This window comes from Typha angustifolia, chromosome 10 (assembly GCF_048772165.1).
Source record: "Typha angustifolia cultivar Huaian chromosome 10, ASM4877216v1, whole genome shotgun sequence".
Classification (NCBI taxonomy): domain Eukaryota; kingdom Viridiplantae; phylum Streptophyta; class Magnoliopsida; order Poales; family Typhaceae; genus Typha; species Typha angustifolia.
In genome coordinates, this window is record NC_133248.1 from 754,393 (window position 1) to 777,570 (window position 23,178).

General features: G+C 37.9%; 4 protein-coding genes across 6 annotated transcripts; 3 read left to right on the forward strand and 1 right to left on the reverse strand.

Annotated features, from left to right (window-relative positions):
* The first annotated feature begins 233 nt into the window (after positions 1–233).
* LOC140768315 (rDNA transcriptional regulator pol5) lies at positions 234–8,168 on the forward strand. Its single transcript, XM_073108567.1, has 9 exons — positions 234–856; positions 1,566–1,691; positions 1,784–1,981; positions 2,569–2,796; positions 3,005–4,159; positions 5,119–5,409; positions 5,725–6,244; positions 6,593–7,430; positions 7,719–8,168. The coding sequence occupies exons 1-8, from the start codon at positions 338–340 to the stop codon at positions 7,396–7,398; spliced, it is 3,843 nt and encodes a 1,280-aa protein (XP_072964668.1). The 5' UTR covers positions 234–337; the 3' UTR covers positions 7,399–7,430; positions 7,719–8,168.
* Positions 8,169–9,849: 1,681 nt separating this feature from the next.
* Positions 9,850–14,032, forward strand: LOC140768988 (beta-glucuronosyltransferase GlcAT14A). The gene is made up of 4 exons (XM_073109486.1): positions 9,850–10,721; positions 12,686–12,761; positions 12,853–12,968; positions 13,059–14,032. Exons 1-4 carry the CDS (start codon positions 10,217–10,219, stop codon positions 13,574–13,576), a joined length of 1,215 nt encoding a protein of 404 aa, XP_072965587.1. The 5' UTR covers positions 9,850–10,216; the 3' UTR covers positions 13,577–14,032.
* A 492-nt stretch (positions 14,033–14,524) lies between these two features.
* Positions 14,525–17,165, reverse strand: LOC140768750 (uncharacterized). 2 transcript variants are annotated; one of them, XM_073109141.1, is made up of 3 exons: positions 17,029–17,165; positions 15,023–15,489; positions 14,525–14,854 (listed from the first exon to the last, which is right to left on the reverse strand). In XM_073109141.1, the coding sequence occupies exons 2-3, from the start codon at positions 15,443–15,445 to the stop codon at positions 14,789–14,791; spliced, it is 489 nt and encodes a 162-aa protein (XP_072965242.1). In that variant the 5' UTR covers positions 15,446–15,489; positions 17,029–17,165; the 3' UTR covers positions 14,525–14,788. The 2 variants fall into 2 exon arrangements, with proteins under 2 accessions (XP_072965242.1, XP_072965244.1); XM_073109143.1 differs by lacking the exon at positions 17,029–17,165 and adding an exon at positions 15,633–16,615.
* Positions 17,166–19,526: 2,361 nt separating this feature from the next.
* LOC140768029 (uncharacterized) lies at positions 19,527–21,805 on the forward strand. Of its 2 annotated transcripts, XM_073108106.1 has the most exons (4): positions 19,527–19,787; positions 19,887–19,989; positions 20,099–20,174; positions 20,595–21,805. In XM_073108106.1, exons 2-4 carry the CDS (start codon positions 19,951–19,953, stop codon positions 21,680–21,682), a joined length of 1,203 nt encoding a protein of 400 aa, XP_072964207.1. In that variant the 5' UTR covers positions 19,527–19,787; positions 19,887–19,950; the 3' UTR covers positions 21,683–21,805. The 2 variants fall into 2 exon arrangements, with proteins under 2 accessions (XP_072964207.1, XP_072964206.1); XM_073108105.1 differs by having other exon boundaries at positions 19,527–19,989.
* The last annotated feature ends 1,373 nt before the right edge of the window (positions 21,806–23,178 follow it).

The window sequence follows — 23,178 nt, forward strand, 5'->3', positions numbered from 1 at the left end:
GTGGATAGAATGGAAAAAGGAACGTCCAAAAGGCTATTAATGGGCCGGGCCCGTAATAAGGCCCCTTTATTCGCGTTGTTTGCTTACAAAGTCCCCTATGTGCTGTTTATATATATATATATATAACGGGTCGGACCCGATTATTAATTTCCTCTACAGAACCCGTATCCAATAATTCTCACTATAAAATTCATTTTAAGGTTTAACGTTAGGGTTATAAACCCTACTGTCCTTCCACGCGAGATTCTTCTTCTCTACAAAGAGGGGGTGGTGTTCCCTTGCTCGAATCGGCGGCTCGTGTTAGGGACGATAAAGAATTTTTTTTCTCAACTTAAAGATGGCCGGTAAGAAGAGACCTTCCTCTTCTGCAGAAGAACTAGACGTATCTAGTCCAAAATCTACGGAAGAATCGGGTCAAGGTGACAATAGTGATGCGAAAGTGAAATCCATGGAGAAGAAGAAGCTGAGGAAGGCATTGGATAAAGAAAGGCACCGCCTTGCTTTGGAGACCAAGGAGCAATCCAAGGGCAAGAAGCCCGAAGAGCCCATTGCGGTGGCGGCTCAGGTGCCTGCGGTCCCTTCGCTTACAGCAAGTAATCTTCCCTCGCTCCATGTGAATCTATTTGGGGATTTGGCGTCAATGGATTCATCTGTTCGGGAAGCCGCGGCGGAGCAGCTGGTGGATGAGTTGCGCGAGGTGCAGAAGGCGTATGAGGAGAGCGGGGGGAAGGGGGCTGATGAGGCGGCGGGTGAGGCTCGGTTGGAGGCTGAGCAGAATGATGGATTGGAAAATTGTGCAGCTTCTCTTCGATATGCTATTCGTCGGCTTATTCGCGGAGTGTCTTCTTCGAGGGAGGTAAGGGGTAAATATTTATTTGTGCATTGCTCTCTAACCATTATTGGATTGCCAGCCATATATGCATAGGGAGGCTTGTGTGATGTAGGTAGAACAGAAGCATTTACTTTCCTATAATAGATTGGCTAGAGCGGAACCCAATGATTAAGAGGATCCACAAGAGCTTGCAAACTTTTAAGATCGGCTGTCAGTCTGACATTAACCATCTAAAAACTGTGTCAAATTCCTTGCTAAAGCAAAAAAATCAGATGACAGGAAATAGAATAGTCTACCTTCTTTGCTGCAGCTTAGATTTCTACAACTCATAAAGTAGAAGCAACCCTTTAAAGACTTGGTTGCTCGAATTTTTGAAGACCTTACTTGGTGCTCGAATTGTGGACCTAAAGTGGACTACTTTTAATAAAGTAGATGAAATCCTGCTATTTCCTAATATTGACTATTGCAATTACAGTAGTACCAAAAGATTTCTAAACTTTGACCAGCGAAATCCTTTCATTAATAAAAGTTCATTTTCTTTCTTGTTAATGGTTTATTTATTTGCTGGAGCACATTTCATTTACACTGCCTTATTGTGAAAAGATAGCTTGCTTGATACTCTGTTTTGGTGGTTAATATATTTCATGTAGAAGGCAGCAAAGTTTCAGTTCAAATAGGCAACAAGGTGTTGATGTCATATTTAACACTATCTTGAATTGATTCTTATATGTAGTGTGCGAGACAAGGGTTTGCACTGGGTTTAACACTTGTAGTTGGGGCAATTCCTGCTATCAAGGTGGACTCCCTGATGAAACTGATAGTTGATTTGCTGGAAGTTTCGTCTTCAATGAAGGGTCAGGTAACACCTGGCGTGCATTCTTGTCATGTAAACAACTAATTAACTTTTCTTCTCTTGTTGTATCTAAGATATTTGCTTCCTTGTTACTTCAGGAAGTTAAAGATAACCTTTTGGGTCGCCTATTTTCTTATGGATCACTTGCTAGATCTGGAAGAATTGCCACAGAGTGGATTTTGGATGATAAAACATCTGTTGTCAAGGATTTTATGAGCGTTGTCATCTCACTTGCGGGCAAAAAGCGCTACTTAAGTGAGCCAGCCACTTCTATCATTTTGGATATGGTTGAGAAGGTATATTCTAGAGGGTCATTATAATGAAGGGATGTATGGATTCAGTTTTATTAATCAGTTAAAATTGTATGTATTATGACAATGTAACCTCTGTGACATGCGTGCATGCCAATGTTCTTTATAGCATACATGCGATGGGTGCATATTTGAGTGTTTGAAATCCTAGTAGTTTAGTTTATAAATGTTTAGAATTTAGCAGATATGCATGAATAAATTTGAAAGAGCATAAAGTATCAAAAAGATAAAAGGAGGAAATTTAGAGCTTATGTGGGTAACTATTTAAGTGTATAGTGCCACATTGTAATTTTACAAAGACCATGGGAAAGTTGCTGGTAATCAGTGTGGGAAATTAATGCTCCAATATTGATGAATAGTGTACAAAAAAGCTGTAGAAAGGCAAGTTTTCTATTCAGTGTCTAACTTTGTAGTATATTACTCTTTAAAAACTAGGCCCAACCTGCTTATATTTTCATTAAAGTATCTGAAATAGGTGGTATCCGTACTAGTCTACTATACGTTTCCCCATAAATTGTTATCATATATATAAATTTAGTTAGATCTGATAAATGTTTGTATTAGCTTTACAGCTTCCAGGTGAAGCTATATTGACTGAAGTCATTAAAGCTCCTGGCATGCATGAATGGATGGATAAAGCTGCTGAAGTTGGAGATCCTGATGCACTGTTGCTAGCCTTGAAGTTGCAAGAGAGACTTAATGTGGATATTGAATTCTTTGGAAAGCTCCTGCCACATCCGTTCAGTAGTGACAACTTTTTTACACGAGATCATCTGTTATGTATTTTGCCTTGTTTCAAGGTAAATTTTTTAAAATTGAAATATCTAGGTGATTAGACATTGCTTTTGATATATTAATCTTACAAGCTTGTTGAAGATACTTTTGAAATAGTCATGATGTAGCATAATCAGTTGATGGGGACGTGCATTTACAGTTGCTTTGTATTATATGTATTAAACTAATTTTCTTTCAGCTAAATTTCACTATTTGGACTTCGTGTCTCTTCAGGAATCAACCTTCTGTCTGCCTCGTCTGCACAGCATTTGGCCTTTGGTGGTAAACATGCTTGTACCAGAAATGGCATCTCAAGAAGATGCTACAGTGTGTTCAAGTTCTAGTAAGAAGCACAAAAGGAGTAAGAAAGGTAGCTCTTCTGAGGATATTGCTAATAATCTTCGTAGTTTCTTTGAGGTTGTCATTGAAGGATCACTGCTGCTGTCATCCCACGACAGGAAGCATTTGGCACTTAATGTTCTTCTTATTCTCCTCCCAAGACTGCCTGAATCATGCATTCAAATTGTCCTCTCCAACAAAATCATCCACTGCTTAATGGACATTCTGTCAAATGAAGCATCCTGGTTATATAATGCTGGTCAGCATTTTTTGAAGGAATTAGTAAATTTGGTTAGTGATAATGATGATCGGCGTGTTGCAGCTATTGTATCATTGCAGAAGTACAGCAATGGTAGATTTGACAGCACTACACAAACACGAACAGTCAAACAGCTGGTTGCCAAATTCTCTAGTGCCCCAGGTTGCATACTTTTTGTGCATAACTTGATGTCCTTGTTTGTAGATGAAGGTCCTGTCACAGATGAACCTTCTGATCAGAGTCAGACCACTGATGAGAATTCTGAAGTGGGTTCAACAGAAGATAGGGATTCTCAAGCCCAGGGAAATTCAGATTTTTTGAAGAACTGGGTAATAGATACCATGCCTCGTGTTCTAAAAAATCTAAAACTAGATTCTAGTTTGAAGTCTTTGAGCGATACTGACACAGAGAAGTTTGTCAAAGAGAAATTTCGGGTGCAGGCAGAAATAATGAAATTTCTAGCAGTTCAGGGTTTGTTCTCTGCCTCCTTGGGGACTGAGGTGACATCATTTGAGTTGCAGGAAAAGTTTAAGTGGCCAAAAGCTGCCATTTCCAGCTCTTTACGAAGCATGTGCATAGAGCAGCTTCAGTTATTATTAGAGGATGCACAGAGAGGGGAGAGCTCGCATGTTATTAACGATCCTGAGCTTAATGACCTAGGATCTTACTTCATGTGTTTCCTGAATACACTCTGCAACATCCCTTCAGTATCACTCTATAGGACCTTGAGCAGTGAAGATGAAAAGGCATTTAAGAAGCTGCAAGCAATGGAATCTACGCTTTCTCGTGAGGTACAAATTATTTTGGCTGTATCAGACTTGGCCGCTAGGTCCTATTCTTTAATTTATTGGTTTCAACTTTCAAGTATCAACTAAGAATCTTATCTTATGTAATATTTATCTTGAATTATCTATTTGTCACTTGGAGTGACAGTAAATCTTGCCACTTTTATCTAAGAGGTGATAGGTACAGGCCATAGAAACAACATTTTCTAAAAAGAGGGTAAGGCTAGACAGTTCTCTTTGCAGTGTTGCACTCTTCATGCTACTTATTTTTGATCTAGTTTGATTTCCAGACATCCCATTTAGGTGTTCGACACCTACAGTAGTTGGTCTCTCTTCCCCCCCTCCCCCATTTACTGCTACAATCTTTTATACATTGACAATACTTTTAAGTACAATAGCATTGAGTGATTAGACTTTAGAATTTAAATAAGTCATGTCTTTTTATAGTACAGCCTTGAAATCAACTTATAAAATCAAGATCTGTCTTCCCAAAAATAGAAAAAAGGGCAGTTTCCTTTTCAATTCAGCTTTACCATTAATCTGTCTGGTACAACTATTGAAATAAATGGGAATAAAGTTACTTTACTGAGCTTCCAGACCAAACCTTCTTTCTACACTCCACTCGTTCATCTTCTTATGGCAATTCTTGGTTGGGCCTGATAGTATGCGGTTCCTCTTTGGTCATGGAAGCTAGGTTTACTTTGTGCATGCTCCTTTCTGGTGAGTAATTGTTCATTTGGCTAGTTATCTTGTTGCTTTGATTACCTATTTCTGCACAATTTAGGTGGATCTCTCATTAAGGGTTTCTCGGTTTACTGTGTTGTTTGAACTTATTTAACTTAGCTTATCCTACTAAGCTAAGATCTTAATTTTGTTTCCATATGTTCACAGTATGACTTTTATTATTCCATTGTTTAGATTACTTGTCTAACTTTTCTTTGGCTTCCATTATTTGTTTGTGAAAGGAAACAAAAGATAAGGCTGGACTAGATGCCACTAAGATTCATGCATTGCGTTATCTCCTCATCCAGTTGTTGCTACAAGTCCTTCTCCGACCAGGCGAATTTTCGGAAGCTTCAATAGAAATAGTCATATGTTGCAAGAAGGCTTTTCCTTCTGCTGCTCATGGTGATTCATCAGAGGAAGAAGATGAATTTGATGAAAATGGAACTCCAGAATTTATGAATGTGCTAGTGGACACTTTGCTTTCTCTTTTGCCTCAGTCATCTGGTCCTACATGTTTTGCTGTTGAACAGGCAAGTTGGATGGTCCATTAACTGCACAAATAAGATACTTTCAAGTTTAAAGAATTGGAAGCATATATATTGTTCCCTATTATCTCTCGGACATCTTAGTTATAAAAACTTCATCAAATTTTGGAATTAATGGGAAAACAGTAAAATTATCATGGTGCCCCCCCCCAAAACAACGATTATTTGATGCGAGAGCAGCAGCATTATATAACTTTTATTCCAAGAACAACCAGGAATTTATAGCTGGTATTATTTTGTTTCTGCTTGATGGCAATGTAACTTTAGCATCTCACCTAACTTTCTTGCTTTTCCTCTCAGGTTTTCAGATTCTTCTGTGATGAGATAACAGATGCAGGACTTCTTCAAATGTTGAGAATTGTGAAGAAAGATCTAAAACCTCCCCGCCATCAGACAATTGGAAGTGGAAGTGATGAAGATGATGAAGAGGATGATTTTCTTGGAATTGAAGAATCTGAGGAAAATGACTTAATTGATCCTGCTGAGACAGGTGATAGTGATGATCATGGAGATGATTTTGAAGGAAAGTCTGGAGCTGAAGTTGTTGATGAAGAAGTAAACAAGAATGATGAGGATAATTCAGAGGAAATGGTTGGAGTTGACGTAACTGATCCGGAACTTACAGAAAAAGATGAAGAGCTCCCTGTTTCTGATGATTCTGATGATATGGATGATGATGCCATGTTCCGGATTGATCCATATATTGCACGGGTCTTCAAGGAACGTAAAATTTCTACGAACGATGGTGTCCAATCCCAGCTTATGCCTTTCAAATTTCGTGTGCTTGCACTACTGGAAATATTCCTGCAGAAGAATCCAGGTAGTATACCCAATAACACTTTTGTGATTTTTTTTTCCTTTGCAAGAAAAAATGCATTGTCAAAACTAATATTTATAATTTTTGCTATATACTTGAAAGATGGAAAGTTTGCAAGACATTTAATATGTCTTTGAGCTGCTTCTCTAGATACAATTAATGTTTAAAGCACTAAGATTTTATGCAAGAACACAGAAATTCTTTTCTTTTCTATTTCATTTTATCTTTTTTTTTTCTTCTTATCAGGTTCCCATTTGTTTCCCTATTTGTATTTTACTTGCTTGTCAATTGCAAAATCGGGAATTTGCTCACATTTTGATTATTTTTTGTCAAATCTTCTTTCTTATACAGGAAAGACTCAGGTGTTGACAGTGTATTCTTACTTGATGCAAGCTTTTATCAAATCACATACTGGTGATGGTGGTGAGCAGCTTAGACAGCGTATAGGTGGAATTTTGCAGAAAAAGATTTTTAAGGCAAAAGATTACCCTAAAGGCACTGAAGTTGAGATGTCTAGTCTTGAGACCCTATTGGAGAAATGTCTGAAATCTGCATCACGTTCCCGATTCAAGACGATTTCTTCTGTAGCTCAGAACTCGACATTCTGGATATTGAAAATCATAAATTCCAGAAATGTTTCTGAACCTCAACTGGAGGGAGCTGTAGATATATTTCGCAATATATTGGTTGACTACTTTAATAATAAAAAATCCCGTCTAAAGATTGGTTTTGTGAAGGAGGTTATTCGAAGACATCCCTGGATTGCTCGGCAGCTTTTTGGCTTCCTCTTGGAAAAATGTGGAAGTGCAAAATCAGAATTTCGACGAATTGAAACACTAGATCTGGTAGAGTGCATATTGAAATCCTGGGTACCAAGAAGCAAAGGGGAGCAAGATAAGGATGTCTCAGGTGCATCTAAGCTATTGAAGAAACACGTGAAGGCTCTTTGTGAGCTGATCCGAGAACTTCTATTGAAGTTGCCAGAAAAACAATCTCGCCGTGCAGAAGTCCGAAGATTTTGTACGAGAGTCTTGGATACAATCTCAGTGCTTGACCTCAAGAAATCATTCCTTAAGGCATTGACACCTGATGCCTGTCTTCTCTGTCAATCGCAGCTAGGGACCACATTTACTTCTTTTAAGGCATCAAATCAGTAAATCCAATTCTCTAGACATTCTTTGAGCTAAAGGTGAGAAGTTTATATTTTAGGTTTCCTTTATCTATATGTTAATGTTCCTTGTACTCATCTTAAGTTCTGATGCAACCATATAGCATCTGTTTCTATGTTAGCGTAAACTGATATAAGTATTTGCTAAATATTCTTATTTTTCACTCTTTCCAGACAAATTTATCCTACCTAGCATTATGTTGTACAAGTTAAACTGGCGACTATTGGATAGGCACTGTGTCATATATTTTTGGAATATTTTGTTGCTTCACACTCTAATTCTGTGGACTTTTTTCTTCCGTCGTGCAGCTAATGTCATACTAGGGCTCATTGAGATGGCTGTTCATGCTTCACTGCATGCTGCGAATGCTAATACCTGCTGCCTGAAATGTGCAGCATTTGGATCTCAAAGCCATCATTTTTGGGCAGTTAACAAGTACTTGTTTGGTTGTATAGGATGTGGTTACCAAAGTACCATATTCTTTTCCAAATGTCTCTACAAAAGGTATAATCTGTTTGGATGACTGGTGAAGAAAATAGAGTTTTGGGCACTGTATAATGGCGGAGTTCATAGATTGTACTTCTAGGTGATCTTTCTTGGAGAATATGTTGTTGTTTGCCTTCAGATATTATTCAATGTAGAGGACTATTTTGCTGCACTTTGCATGCTTATAATTTGTTATTCAGTTAGACGAAAGAGGTGCTCATTCACAGTTTTGATTTCTTCCGGAGCTGAAAGTACTGGTTTATTTTTTTCTGTGGGTAATGTGGGAAATTCTTTAGTTTGATGGTACTATCAGCTTTGTTCACAAATGACAACTATTTCATCACATCTGCCTAACAACCAATTCCTTTTATACAAACAGTCAGTTGACTGATATATACATGAAACTAATAAATAGATATGAGATTTATCCTGGGTAGATCATCTGTCCTCCTAACATGCTGTAATTAGTCATTTCATTGGATTCAAGGTAAGGTTCTACGAAAAGAAATCTAAACTTAGCTTCTAATTTTGTTCTAATGGTTACTATGTTTGAGTAGCCAGTTAGGCTGCTTTATCTTGATGACAGTGAAAGATTCCCATCCAGATCATTTACAGTGCCTTGAGGCAGTAAATTATTGAGTAGATCTGATACTGTAAAGGACACGCTTCTGAGGGAATGCCCTGGGCTGCAGATGGGGCCTATTTAAATGACCACAGCAGCATGGTACTTATCTATTTCTCAAATACTTATCTTGTCTAGTCAATGGTTAGATCTTTCACAATGTGAACCCTTATTAAGTCAAAAGTGGTTGTGTTATATGAGATTTATGTAGATATTTCAAATTTTATTTTTTGCATTTTCTGTGAGGTAATATGTAGTTGGGATGAATTTCTTTGGTACTTTAAACTTTGCTATCATTTCGTTCACAGTGAACACAATTAACAGTAAGCTAGAATTGTAAGTGAAGATTGAATAAAATTAGAATTCAGCAATTAAAATGTTAAAGTCTTATTCTTCCTTCAAGGAATTTGTTCTATAATTTGCTTTGTATAATTAGGTTGCTGAGAGCTGGTACACCAATGACATTGGCAAAATTATTTCAATAATCACGTACTATATATCACTGTATTCTGGCAGGTTTAGTACATTTTCTGGTTGCCTCTGCTTCTCTGATATCTATTATTATGCAAAGTTTGTTTCTCTGATGATGAAACTTGTGTCATTTTATCATGTTTGCCTAGTCATTGGCTTTGCAACTTTGTCTTGTCTATTGTTCCTTTCTCATCATATGATACTTAAATGTTTAATTCATACCAACTTTCTTTTAAGTATTACATATTTAAGAGGGTGTTTAGCATAGTGACCTTTTTTGCAAAAAATAAAAAGAAGAAGAAGATTTAGATAAACTCCTTAAGATCAAGCCAAAGATGATTGCATTGTCTACTATTTCTTCCATTTTGAATGGAATCATTCTCGTCTTCTATATCCAGGTCAAGATTTCAAGGTCTCTATCTTACCAATGGATTAATAAAATAAACTTACTGAAGGGTGTTAAAATTATTTTGCATCTATAATACGGCGACTAATAATTAAGAAAATTAACAGGGTATTAAAAGAAAAATGGATAGCGGATTGATATATATATATATATATGCATATAATTAGGGTAGGTGATGAGTTCTTGTCTTCTTGACCGTTTCAACAAGGAGCTTTAAATATGCATGGATTTTCGTGTAAACAATTATCCCGTCATCTGTCTGTTCATATTTTTCTTAATTTGACCCCTGCATTCTTCATTAAATCGTCGCCACGCCATGAGAGACTCCTGAATAAATAATCGAAAAATGTATTAATAAAAAATGTCGGTGTCAAATTGAAAACTTTGATTTAAGGTTGGTTGTAGATCTTAATCTTTTGATAAGGTATAAGGTAAAAGGTGCTAAAGACTATGCTTCATTTGCACTCAGGCGCCACCATAAGAACGCGTTTCCCATCTTCAAGACAGTAATCCCGTATCCCCAAGATCTGCAAAAACCGTTTCCTGATCCGTTTCTCCCCTCTCTCTCTCTCTCTCTCCTCGTCTTCTCCTCTTTCTGCTGCGAAGTCCGTACCCGAATCGTTCCTTTCGAAGAAACAAACCGACGAAACTAGAGTCGAGAGAGAGAGAGAGAGAGAGGGAGGGAGAGAAAAACGAGAGAGATGAGATCTCCTATAGCCCTAACCCTAATGCGATGGCTCTGATCTCCTCCTCCGGCGAGGGAAGCCCATGCACCTGACCCTAAACCTAACCCTAGCCGCAGATCCCATGCTCCTGGGGTCATGTCAAGGTCCCCCGAGAAGTGGCTCTTCCCCCTCGTTTCTATCTCCTTCGTCTCCCTCCTCCTCTTCCTCTCCGCCCTCTCCGGCTTCTCCGCCTCTTCTGCTCTCTTCTCCCATCACTCCCCTCCTACCTACCTCCGCCGCGGGCCCCAACACCTTCCATCCTTCGCCTACCTCCTCGCCGGGGGCCGTGGCGACTCTCGGCGGCTCCTCCGCCTCCTCCTCGCCGTGTACCATCCGAGAAATCGGTACGTCCTCCACCTCTCCGCCGACGCCCCTGAATCCGAGCGTGCCGACCTCGCTGTTGCTGTTCTCCGATCCCTCCCCGCCGCGAGGGCCTTCGGGAATGTCGACATTGTCGGGCGGCCAACCGCTGGGACCCACATGGGGTCATCGGGCTTGGCGGCGACGCTGCGGGCGGCGGCCGTGCTTCTCCGGATTGATGACGGATGGGATTGGTTCGTGACGTTAAATGCCGCAGATTATCCGCTCGTAACTCAGGATGGTACGTTGGATTTGTACTAGAACAATGCAATTTTATTTGTTTTTGGTGGTTTCGAGCTTTTTTGGCGATCTGGGATTGTAAGCTATTTTAAAAAGTTGGGTTTTTTTTTATGTGTCCTGATTTTGGTAGGCTAGATCTGGAAAGATTTGATTTTTGCTTTAACTATTGAATATAGTGCTTGTTCAAGTCCATAATTTGAGTCGTCTTTGCTTGCTGTTTAGATTCGAGGAACTAAGTTGGTCTGTTTACTTTGAATTTCGCGTTGACTTATGTATGTAGATATCCGCCGATCTCTTGTAATTTACTGTGATATAGTTTTCTCATTTGTGCCTGCGTTCTTTCTCAATATTCTTTTGCAAGCTACTTTCCTTGTATGATGGGAAATTGAAATGGTCATGTTTTACCTTTTCAGCTCATTTTCTGAATAGTAATACCTGGAAGAGTGAGATTCATTGTTTAGGAGGACCTATTTTGTGATTACCATATATACATATATATACATATATGTATATATATATATATATATATATATATTATGTTGTGCTTGCAATGCCATCTACTTGTTCATTAGCTTTCAAACTATCTCAAATTTAGGAAGCTAAATTCTTCTAACCTTTGCAAGTTTTAGTAAGAAGTATATTATCTTCTTGATTTATTTTAATTTTAGGCAAATTAGGAGATTGGAATAACTTAAAATAAATTATGGATGCAGGATATGTGGATATCTATCAGTAGAAATTGTTCCTGATGTATACATACTGCTTGAGGCTTTACTGAGATAAAACACAATACTGGATCATTGTCTCGTTCTTCTATTTTCCTCTACTATTTGTTTTGTGAATATGCATATGGAGATAGTTTTAAAGTGTTCTATTTTGTCTAATCGTCTTTAATGCTAAGGCGCATGTAAGTTGTGGAACTTACCAGTAAAGAGGAAGATAACAAGAAGATGACAAATTATCCTTAAGATCAAATGTTTCTTAGTGTCATATGAGTCAATTCATTCTATTATTTGAGAGTAACTAGTATATAACCTATAACTTTAATCTGTAAACCAACAGAGGTTGCTATAATATTTTGATTTGTTAATGGTGGCAGATAATTATGACTTATGACTGATAATCACATGTTTTATTATAGTGCTTTTCAGGATAAATTCCTAGATCTGGAGCGGAAAGTCATAGACTTTCTTTTAAATAGGTCTTTTAGTTATGCTTCTCTTGGATATGTGAAGTTCCTCAAGTGAAAGTTTTCTGTAGGCTTTGAAGTTTGAACTGCTGCACCACTTTTGTTAGTTATAGTTGGCTTCTGCCGTGCAAATGTATTAACAGAGTGAATGACAAAGCGACTAGAAGTGGCCTTGTTTGGGTGGCTGGTGAAAATTTGATGACATTTGGGGGGTTTATGAAATTTCTTTTAAGCATATTTCTTAAACCTCTTCTCGCGTGTGCATAAGTCTTTGCTTTTGAACTTTAATCCTTTTAGCTAACCTTTTGCTCATGGCTTTACTAGTGGATTAGATTATCATGTATTTTATGGTAAAAGTTATGAATGGAATTTTCTTATTATTGTTGCAAAACTGATAATGTGAAACCCTGATCTAAAATGATTCTTCCATTGTCAATGATTTTTGCAACTAATGTAGTACTTTCAAATGTTTTTTTCCTTTTCCTTTTTCTCTGTAGCTTAGTTCCTTTTTAACATTTTTTACTTTTGTTCAGATGAATCATTTATTGGTAATTATGTTTCTCATCATTAATAACATGCCCACATTCTATCTTGTTTGTTCGTTCACAATATGACAATGCATGCACACTTGTTTGAACTTTGAAGTTTCATTTAAGCAGAAAGGATTTTGTGCTCTCATTTTGTTATTGGTGCTTTCTGAATGATGCCCGTTTATGCTAGATCTACAGTGTCATACTGATAAATGATACCTACATTATTCTTACTTTTTCTTGCAGACCTAATTCATGTCTTCTCCTCTGTGCCAAGGGACCTCAACTTCATAGATCACTCTAGTGACATTGGATGGAAAGAGTAAAGTCATTTATTTAACTCTTTAATATCCTCATGAATGCTTTCTTCCTTTGAAACTGTAGTACTAATTTTGACAGTTACATTGTTGCAGATTTCAGCGAGTTCAACCCATTATAGTAGATGCTGGCATATACTTGGCGGGGAGGAACCAGTACTTTCAAGCTTCAGAGAAGCGGACAACTCCTGATTCTTTTAAATTCTTTACAGGCAATTTTTCTCTTCTGACCAATTTGTTTTGCCATATCCTAGCCATTTTTATTTCTTTCCTCACCATTATGTAACATGTTCTTTGAATAGGTTCACCATGGGTCATTCTAAGCCGAAGCTTTATAGAGTACTGCATTCTTGGTTGGAACAATCTTCCTAGGACACTTCTCTTGTACTTTACAAATGTTGTATTGTCCCAAGAAGGCTATTTCCATTCAGTTATATGCAACTCTCCTGATTTCCAGAGCACGACGGTGAACACTGACCTACGGTATATGGTGTGGGATGATCCGCCGGGGATGGAACCCCACTCCCTGAACATGACTGATTATGACAAGATGAAACGGAGTGGAATGCCTTTTGCAAGGCAGTTCCGGGAGTATGAACCAGTTCTAGACAAGATCGATGACAAAATACTCGGGCGCTGGCGCAACAGGCCAGTTCCAGGGGCCTGGTGCTCTGCCAAAAAGAGGTGGTGGACTGATTCGTGCTCCCAGTGGGGCAACGCCAACATTGTGAGACCTAGCTCTCAAGCAGAGATGTTCGGGAAATTAATGAGGAAGCTTGTAAAAGAATCTAAGGCGCAGTCAAACTCATGCAAGCAATAGTAACATTGAGATATGGGTGAAGATTTCACATCCAAGTTGGAGCACAGATCATGATCACCCGGGGTTATCTCTGCAAGTTATCTCCAACTTGGGCATTCTTTCTCATTCCCGCCTGCATTTTTGTGCTGCTTTTATTTTGATTATTGCAAGGATGGAGATGAGCTGGTGATAGAATTCTTTTCCTTTTCCGAGTGATCTGCTGCCTTAGAAGCCACATTGCTTAGAATCAAATAAGAGAGAGCTCATCCATAGTGGAATTCTTGGGGTCAGTTACACACTGACGTTTTGAGATTGTCTATATAGGAATTAAATGAGTGGTATATGTTTCGCTTCAGAAACTCCGGTCCATCCCTATGTGAATTTACTCTTATACAGCTTTATATTAGCTAGAGGCTTAACACTATTTATCTATCTTTGGTCATCTCGTGCTATGGATACTTATAAGAATCTGTTGAACAGCAGTGTCAATGTGTAGGATGTGTTAAATAATGATGTTGATGTATAGGAAATTCTATGTGGAAGCAGTACATAAATAATCTACGGAAAGGTAGTGGCTGCTTCGTCAAAGGGAAAATGGTAATGTATAGAAAAATCGTGGGTGGTTGTTCGATATAACCAAAAAATTCCAAACACATCACCATCTGCAGACGAAACCTAATTAATTTCTTTCAATTTTTGGCGGTAGAAAGTTAGGCTGTCACCAAGACTAATTATCTTTAATGAGAGTGAGGGCCACAGGCATAAAGAGGTAGTGGATAACTCTCACTCATCGAACTCACAGAAAGAAGGAAAAAAAGAGTGACCCAACTAACTCTCACTCAACGAACTCACAGAGAGAAGGAAAAGAGTGACCCAACAACCTCACTGTTACATCCGAATCGAATAGAGGATTACTATCAGCTTTATTTTGCTACCGAATAGATAATCGCATAATGCTCTAAGACACTGTGAAAGAGAGGGAAGTAAAAAGTATATATGGCCAAGTTAACTGTACAACCACTTAACAAGTGCCGGAAAATAGCTACACAATTACAGAACAAACACACCAAAAGAGAAGAAAAGGATTGGTGAATCACAGCCAGGGTGAAAGAGAACACGCCTAATATTTTGTGAAACTCTAGGCAAGACTTGAGGCCATGCCATATTATGGCGCCAAGCTGCACGATTAGATATTTGGTAGACCAAATTGCATCCAGTATTACCACCACTGACTTAGAATTTCTGGGCAGAAGGATCCAGATGGCCGCTGGTTTCAGAAGCTTCACACACTTCACCATACTGCAAGTATCCCACTTGTAAGTTAATAATGATAAATACTTTTCTTTTCTGGATTTCAATTAGAGATAATTGTAAGAAAGAAAATGCATGAAAAAGCATTGCATTCCAATGCTTTTCAGACACAATTTTATGCTGAACTAAACCAAAAAAGGTGCGTGGTTTTGGTACCTCGAGCTGCTCCAGCATATCGGTCGTCTCATTCACATTGTGATGGTTTGCATTCAACAGTCCAGCTATGAAATCCACAGAAACACCCGGGTACATTGATGAGAGATATTCCACTATTATGTTCTGATCATCAATGAAATTGATTCCATCTTGCAAAGTGTTGCCAGAGCTGAAGGAAAGATCTGCCTTTTGGGACGACTCAGAAGCAAGTTTCTCCATGTTCTGGATGTCATAGGCATCAGAAGCAAAATCCAGGAGCTGATGCTTTGAGGATTTCTCAGTAGTCAAGTCTTTCTTTTCAGATTCATCTAACGTTTCCTCCGTGACCTTTTTCCCTGTCTCAAAACTTTTCTTGGGACAGATCTCTGAAAGAGGCACATAGGGAGTGGCATATGGATTCAAAATCAGCTTCCCTTGCATCATTGTATCAGTTGACAAAATCTACTGAACTTGTGTGAAGCTCCAATCTATAATATCCAGAACCAACCCCAAAAAATGAATACTACAATACTTCAATAAAGTTGTCTCTAGAAAGAAAGAAACACTTTCTAGAAGAAAAAGAAAAAGAAAAAGAAAAAGAGTTCTAATTTCTCAGAATAGTAACACAAACTCTGGAAGAAATTTCCCCAAATTCAAGATGAAAAGTCACTGAATGCTTGGAAACTCCATGACCTTTGGCTGATATGACTGAGTATGAAAAACCACTGAAAGCTAGATTTCTCAAGGCAAAATATAAGTGACATAGAGACAAGGGAGGAAAATTTGCTGGGACTTATCTCAGGGTAGGCAAATCAACAATAGTGCAAGGAGCTTATCTGAAAAGAATACATCTCAAGGATGGAGTCCTTATAGGACTAGGCCACAAGTTCCTCTTTAATCTTCTTATCATTAAGTACCATGTGGACACAGTAATATAGCAGGATAGTTAAATAAAGCTAAAAAAAAAAAAACCAAAGCCAAAAGAATTGTTAACTGGAATTTGATTATATTAGCAAAAGAGACTTGGTAATAAAAATTTATCAATCGGCGTGTGTCTCCTATCTAGTCAAAATCACAATTGACTTGCATCTCATCTTAAATACTACTTGCTGAAAAGATATCTCACTGAATCCTCCATCTATAGTAAATTGATCCAAGAGTTCAACCAACTCAACTGAAAAATGCAACTCGGATAGCATTCTTCAAGACTGAAAATTCTCAACCTTAACGTTACATCGTCAGCCAAAGAGGTGTATTTTTGTTTAAAGACTTTACAATTGCTAGAAGAAAATCTCAATTGAATATTGACAAATTAATAAAACACGATCACAAGAGGGTACGACAATTCTTACTTCTTGATGTATTTGAACACATCATGTGTTAGCAATGGAAGTGAGCAATACTATAATATCTATAAACATCATATATACGTATTTCAAACCAAAACGGTTTAATATACTCTCTATATATTACCAACCTTATTGGATATCTAATGTGGAATTCCCTAAAAGCTAAATGATTTTACCTTCATGAGACCTCAATGCAAGCTGGATAAGTAATATTCATTACTTCGATTGTCAAGTTCAGTCAAAGTACTCAAGATTGATTCTTTATTGCTATCCTCGACCTATAGCTCCAGAGATATAGTTGTACTTCGGAAAAAAAAAAAAAAGGACCATCGACAAGACGAATCGAGTCCCCTGGCAATCTTGGGCGGTACATAATCACTAGAATATATGAAAATGTTAAAGAAACCTTTGAAAACAGCACCTGTGTATCTTTTTCTTTATAAAAGAAATCCCAAATTGAGATAAGTAACACTAATATTCTTTCTAGAATCAAAATAGCATCGAGATATCCAAGCACAATTCTCCATTAATAATTCCAAGCGGATCAACACTACGGATTCCAAGAAAATCGGATCAAGCCCTCAGAGATCGCAAACATCGACGAGAGAAAACGAAACGGAATTCCAAAGGATCGGAAAAGAGAGCAGAACAAGAGGAAGGGATAAGATCGAGACGCACCTCGGGAAGTGGGGAGGAGGAAGGGTAAAGAGAACCCCTAAGAAGCTTCAGATCTCCTCGTCTTTCGCGGCTCTCCTCTCTTTTGGTGTGATGAAGGGGGGGGAGTTACGAGAAAGAGACGACGATCGCAAGACTGGAGGGAAAGTTAACACTTTATCGTGTATGGGTGTGCGTCTTATATACGTCCTATAGGTGTGTAATCTAAAGTCTGTTGGGCCGTTGATTTAGTTATGCTGCGAAATGGACGGCGGAGATTTAACCCAACATCATATTGAAACATTTGCGAGGCCTCCAAATACTTGGCCCGCTTACCTTTTTGGGCCCATTCCTAATTGGGCCCATGGGTATGCCATGGGCCTTGCATTCATGGTGAATTCTTCTCAGTGATTCAAAATTTTTAATTCAAATCATGAGCTTCATTTTCAAATCTAATGGTTGAAATTGATTACTAATTTATAAACATTTTCGCAATTAGATTGAGATCTATTTATTAGAATTTTAATTAAATTTATTAGTTTAACCGTAGCCAATTGAATTAGCTTGCCAAGCCAAACAAACTAGACACATCGGAGAACATAAGCTTGGATTTTAACTCTTTTTTATTAGTTTGACTCCTGTTAGGGTTCGATAAACTTAACTCCAAGCCGATGACGAGCAAAACCTATCTCACTCATGTTTGGCTCATTGACACTTTTAATTAGATCATTTTTATCAAACATATACAATTCAAAGTTCCTTATTTGTGTGTATACTTTTTCTAAATTTTGTACGTATAATCTCAGAACCCATTGAAAAAAAATAAATATTCTTAGCTAAAAAGAATGCATGTAAATAAAAATAATGACATTTATATATTTTGTCAATTAACTTGTTAAGAAAAAATATAGATGCAAATATTAACTTTAAAAGAATATATATATATATATATATATATATATATATATATATATATATATAAGAGATTTTAGAAGGGTATACAATAAAAAAAAATCACTTAAATCAATAGGCCTTGATGCTTCTTTTCTTCACTAGTGGTGGCATTAAGGCTACATAGTTGACATTAAGACTACATAGTTGAATTGGCACTACTTTGAGCAAGGAGCAAGTACCATTACCATAGCAGCATAGCTAATGGTCAAAAGAAGAAATTTATTCTACTTTCTCCTAGATCCTCACAATATTAAATTTGTTATTCTTGACATTTTACATGCCATTGGTTGGATTCTTGTGAATTTGGGCTCTTGGATCTGAATCAGATCTATGCATATTAATGACTAAAAAGAAATAGCACATCTTAGCACGAATCCACTTACTTGGTTGAGTAAATACACCAAATTAAATTAGTCAAACACTACATCTAGGAGAGATAAGGGGGGGGAGAAAGAGGACTTCCAACTTGAGTAATTCCATTTAGAAGTAAATCCCCAGTTAATTACCTAACATTCTTTGTTGTACTCTATGCCCTGAGATCCAAAATTGCAATGGATTGGTAGACAACATGCATCTACTACTCCATGTTAAGAATATTAGGTAGATTATATATATTATATATATATATATATATATATATATATATATATATATATATATTATAAGGTTCTATAGACTAAGTTACAGTGATTAGATCTATGATGTCTTAGCACAATAAGATTATTTACCATGAGTCATAAATTATATTAGTAGGTTATAATTGCACTATAGGAGAGAGTGAATCTTAAATGCCCTCTTGTATTTATTCAGAGTAGGGCAGTCATGTGAAGGTATTAACCTTAAATATGGAAGACAAAGCCCTTAAATATGGCTGTACGTGTGTCGAGAGGTAGGTGGCTAACTTCCTACAGGAAATAAACTCTTCCAATCTAAGTTTATTTTAAACTTTTGAGAAGTTTATTAGGATCTTATAATGGTCCTAATAATTAGATGCCTTGGGCAAGAATATATACTCATGATAAAGATCACGATCTATGATGATAATGATGAGTTCATCATTGTTATTATTGCTAAGTTATTAGGTGTATCATCTCTAAAGGGAAAACTTTCTAAGCATATGGATGGACTTCTAATGGAGCTTTAAACCTTTAGGCGAGACCTGCCTGTCTTTAAGAGTGTTGATGTAATCATGAACAAATCTTTCATTAATTAGTATAAGTTTTGAGGGAACTAAAATAAGAGGACTAATCACTGTAGGTTAGTAGTTGAATAGAAGTTATTAGCTATCAAAGAATTGAGTATTGTTGCTAATTGTAGGCTGCCAAGTGCCTCTAAAGTGGCAGGATCATGTCAAGTCACAATAGTTTTTGCTATTTCTTATTGAAATATTCTTCTCATATTGAATCTCTCTCTCTCTCTCTCTCTCTCTCTCTCTCAACTCTCTACCCTCTTACAGCTCATGGTGTTTTGTTTTGACCGTTGGATGGCATTTCAAAAGGCAAAGTTTTGGCAGGATTATGTAGGATGTTTTTTTTTACTTGGGATATGAGAAGTTCTCTCTCTAGAGACAATGTTAGAGAGAGAGAGAGAGAGAGAGAGAGAGAGAGAAAAGAAGTGCTTGTCTGCTAGGTGCTAAGTGGTAAGAGGAAAAGGAGTGAGTGTGAGTATATGAAATATATTTACTAGGTTGGAGTGGGACGGGGGAGCTCTCATTCATGTGGGTGCTTAGTGAGATATATAGAGGGAGAGGTGGAGAGAAAGAGGAACAAGGGAGACTCTAAAAGCTGGAGAGGAGCCTTCCATGCAAACCCTTCTTACCACCATTCTAAGTACTCTCTCTCTCTCTCTCTCTCTCTCTCTCTCTCTCTCTCTCTCTCTCTCTCTCTCTCTCCATCTCCCTCAACTCCCTAAAACAAATTTCTCTCTAGAGACAGAGAGGTTGGCCTTTGTTCCTTTTGATCTTTCAAACAGCAACTGCAAATAGTGGTGGAAATGACTAAAGATGATGACTTTAAGCTCCTCAAGATCAAGGTCCTCTCTCTCTCTCTCTCACCTCTTCTCTCTTGTCATCTTGTAATGTAGCATGAGAGAATAGAGAAGGATGTGAGAGAAGTATTGACTTGTGGTTAATTTCTTGCAGACCCATGTCCTCAAGGTGAATATTCACTGTGATGGGTGCAAGCTGAAAGTGAAGAAGCTACTCCAAAAAATTGAAGGTACCTAACTAACAAAAATTTCTTTTTAATATATATTTTTTTGGATGCTAGTTACTTTTTTTTTTCCTTTGATTTTCTTTCTCTCTCTCTTTTTTTATATGCCCTCTTTCACTTTCTGATATCATTCTTTGCATTTCCAAAAGCTAACACTTTGCTCAGCTGCATGAATACTTGTTTGACTGTTTACTTAAACATGAATCTTGATTTAGAAGCTTTACCTCTGCAATATAGAGCTAGCAATCTAGTTTAAAGTAAAGTAATATATCAACATTTTCCCCAAATTAGCCAACTAGACTTTATGGATCTAAACAGAGACCTTCAATTGCTTTTATTTCTTTGCAAACTTGTGGTAGTTTCCCTTTCAATTTTTTTTTTTGAGCACCATGAACTGACTTCCAAGTTAATTTGTAAATTATTCAGGGGTGTTCTCCATAAGCATAGATATTGAGCAGCAGAGGGTCTCAGTCACTGGAAATGTAGACTCTGAGACCCTGATCAGGAAACTAACCAAATCAGGCAAGCATGCACAGCTCTGGCCCCAGAAGAACAGCAATCAGAATCAGAAACAAAACCAACAGAAGCAACAACAGAAGCAAGCAGCTACTCCTAACAAAGATGGCAACAAGAATAACAAGGACAATGGCAAGCAAGGCCTCATGCAAGGCCTCAAAGCCTTCAAGTTACAGCACAACAACAAGCTTCCTTCAATCAGTTCAGATGAAGAAGATTATGATGACGATGATGATGAAGACTACGACGATGAGGAGTTGCGATTTCTTGATGATAAGATGAATCAGCTCAATTTTATGAAGCAGGTGAATGCAGCAGCAGCTGCAGCAGCTAATGCAAAGAAGAATGTCAATGTCAATGGCAATGGCAAAGGCCATGCCAATGCTGGTGGAAATGGCAGTAATGGAGCTGGCAAGAAGGGTGGAGGGATTCAAAATGGTAATAAACAGATGAAGAACACAAATGGGTCTGATCAGAAGGGCACTAATTTTGCAACTAATGGCAAGATGGGCAATGGTGCCCACTTGGTTGGTGGTGGTAATCCAATTGCTGGGGATGGTAAGAGGGTAAATGGCATCAATGGCATGATGGGTCTTCATGGGCTTGGTGGAGGTAATGGCGGGGGCTTTCCAGGGAATGGCTTCCCTGCTTACACAGGGTTCCCACCAAATGGTGGAGGTGGGGGATATGGAGGGGGGCAGCAGCAGCAGCAGCAGCATCATCAGACCCCCATGATGATGAACATGCAGGGCTACCAGGCTCATCCACCACCATCCATGATAAATAACTTGAGGGGGCTCAACAATAATATGATGATGCATGACAGCAGATACATGCAACCTCAGATGATGTATCACAGATCCCCTCAGATCTCTCCTTACACTGGCTACTACCACTGCTATCCAAGTCCCTACTACTCCAACAACCAGTCAGAAAACAGTGATTATGGTGCACATCTTTTCAGTGATGAGAACACAAACAGTTGTGTGGTGATGTAAAAGTTTTAATATCTGGTCCTTCACTTCTTTTGTTTTCAAGTTGTTCTTATGGTTTTCTATGAATTTGGAGCTAATGAATATTATAATGTAACACTACTATCTTGTGCTTTACACTGTCTTTGTTAGCATTGACTGGTTCTGCTTTATAGTGTTTGGAGTTTGTGCTTGTGGACTTCTATAAGCCCGAATTACTATTCCCACTTGATTTTTAACAAGTGACATGGAATACATTAGCACTTACAGATGCATGATCCACTAAAGTTGGTCAACATTGGGTTACTGCATGTACTGGTAAATTTTTTTGTCCCAAGGAAGATCATGATTCATGAACAGGGAGAGTTGCAGACAACAACCCCATGTGAGTAATATATAATTAGTGAATTTGGCTAAGAAGTTTCATATATTTGTTCCCCATCAAACACTACACAGTACCCCAGACAGTTATAGAGAAAGGAAATGACAAACATAAGGGAACTTATTTTCATAATGGGTAATGATAATCTACATTGTGTCCTAAACAAATAAAAGTTTAAAAAGAGGAAGCAGCATGCAGACCTGCAGCAATTTTATACTTTTAAAATCTTCTATGACATAAAGATGGTCAACTCACAGGCATGCTTCAGATCCAGAGTTAAAAGTATACCAGGTACTGGCAATTGACAAGGCATGGTCATTTCTGATCATTTTTGAGTAATTTCATAATTAGTAAAAATGATGCTAAACTCCAAAATTTTCTTTTCCCTAGAGAGAGAGAGAGAGAGACTTCTCTTGAAAGCCATCCAAGGAGTAAGAAATTACCAAGCAAAGCTATCCAAGGGGTAAGAAATTACCAAGCACCAACATCCATGTGATACCCACATAGCACAAGCCCAACTCAAGGAGGTAGGAGACCATGGGGACCAATTACACAGGAAACACTGGACAAAAGCTGGAATTTAGCTGAGACAATGTAAAGATAAGCATAGTAAACCAAAGCACAAAAGATCTTCTTTAGACTTTGGTTGCCAGCCTCTGTGGCTCTGTATCATTAGAGAGTGTTGTCACTTACTTTTAGTACAAGAGAATGATGGCAGGATGGGTGTGAAACAGAAGATATTCTGGAAATTTTAGGACATTGAAGACCAGACCCATGCCTTTTGACTTGCAGACATGAAATATAGCAGTGTTTAGTGCTTATAACAGAACAGATAAGCTCACCAGGTCTTTCCTGAGCTTATTTCTGAACTAAATAGCCACCTCTGTAACAAATCTATCTAATTTACTAGTAACCTAACAGCTAAAAATACTCGACACAGTGCATGTTGATCGACATGGAGAGACTAACTCTCATTCTAAAGAGCATCGCAAACTTCACCCTCCCACTAATCACTGATGGGCAATCTTTAAACTGAATCCAAAAAGAGAAAAAATTATCTACTCTTGAGTGTAATGTGGATGGACTGTGGAGATTTATTCAAAAGGATACTTATAAATAGGATAGGCAGTTCATATTTCTT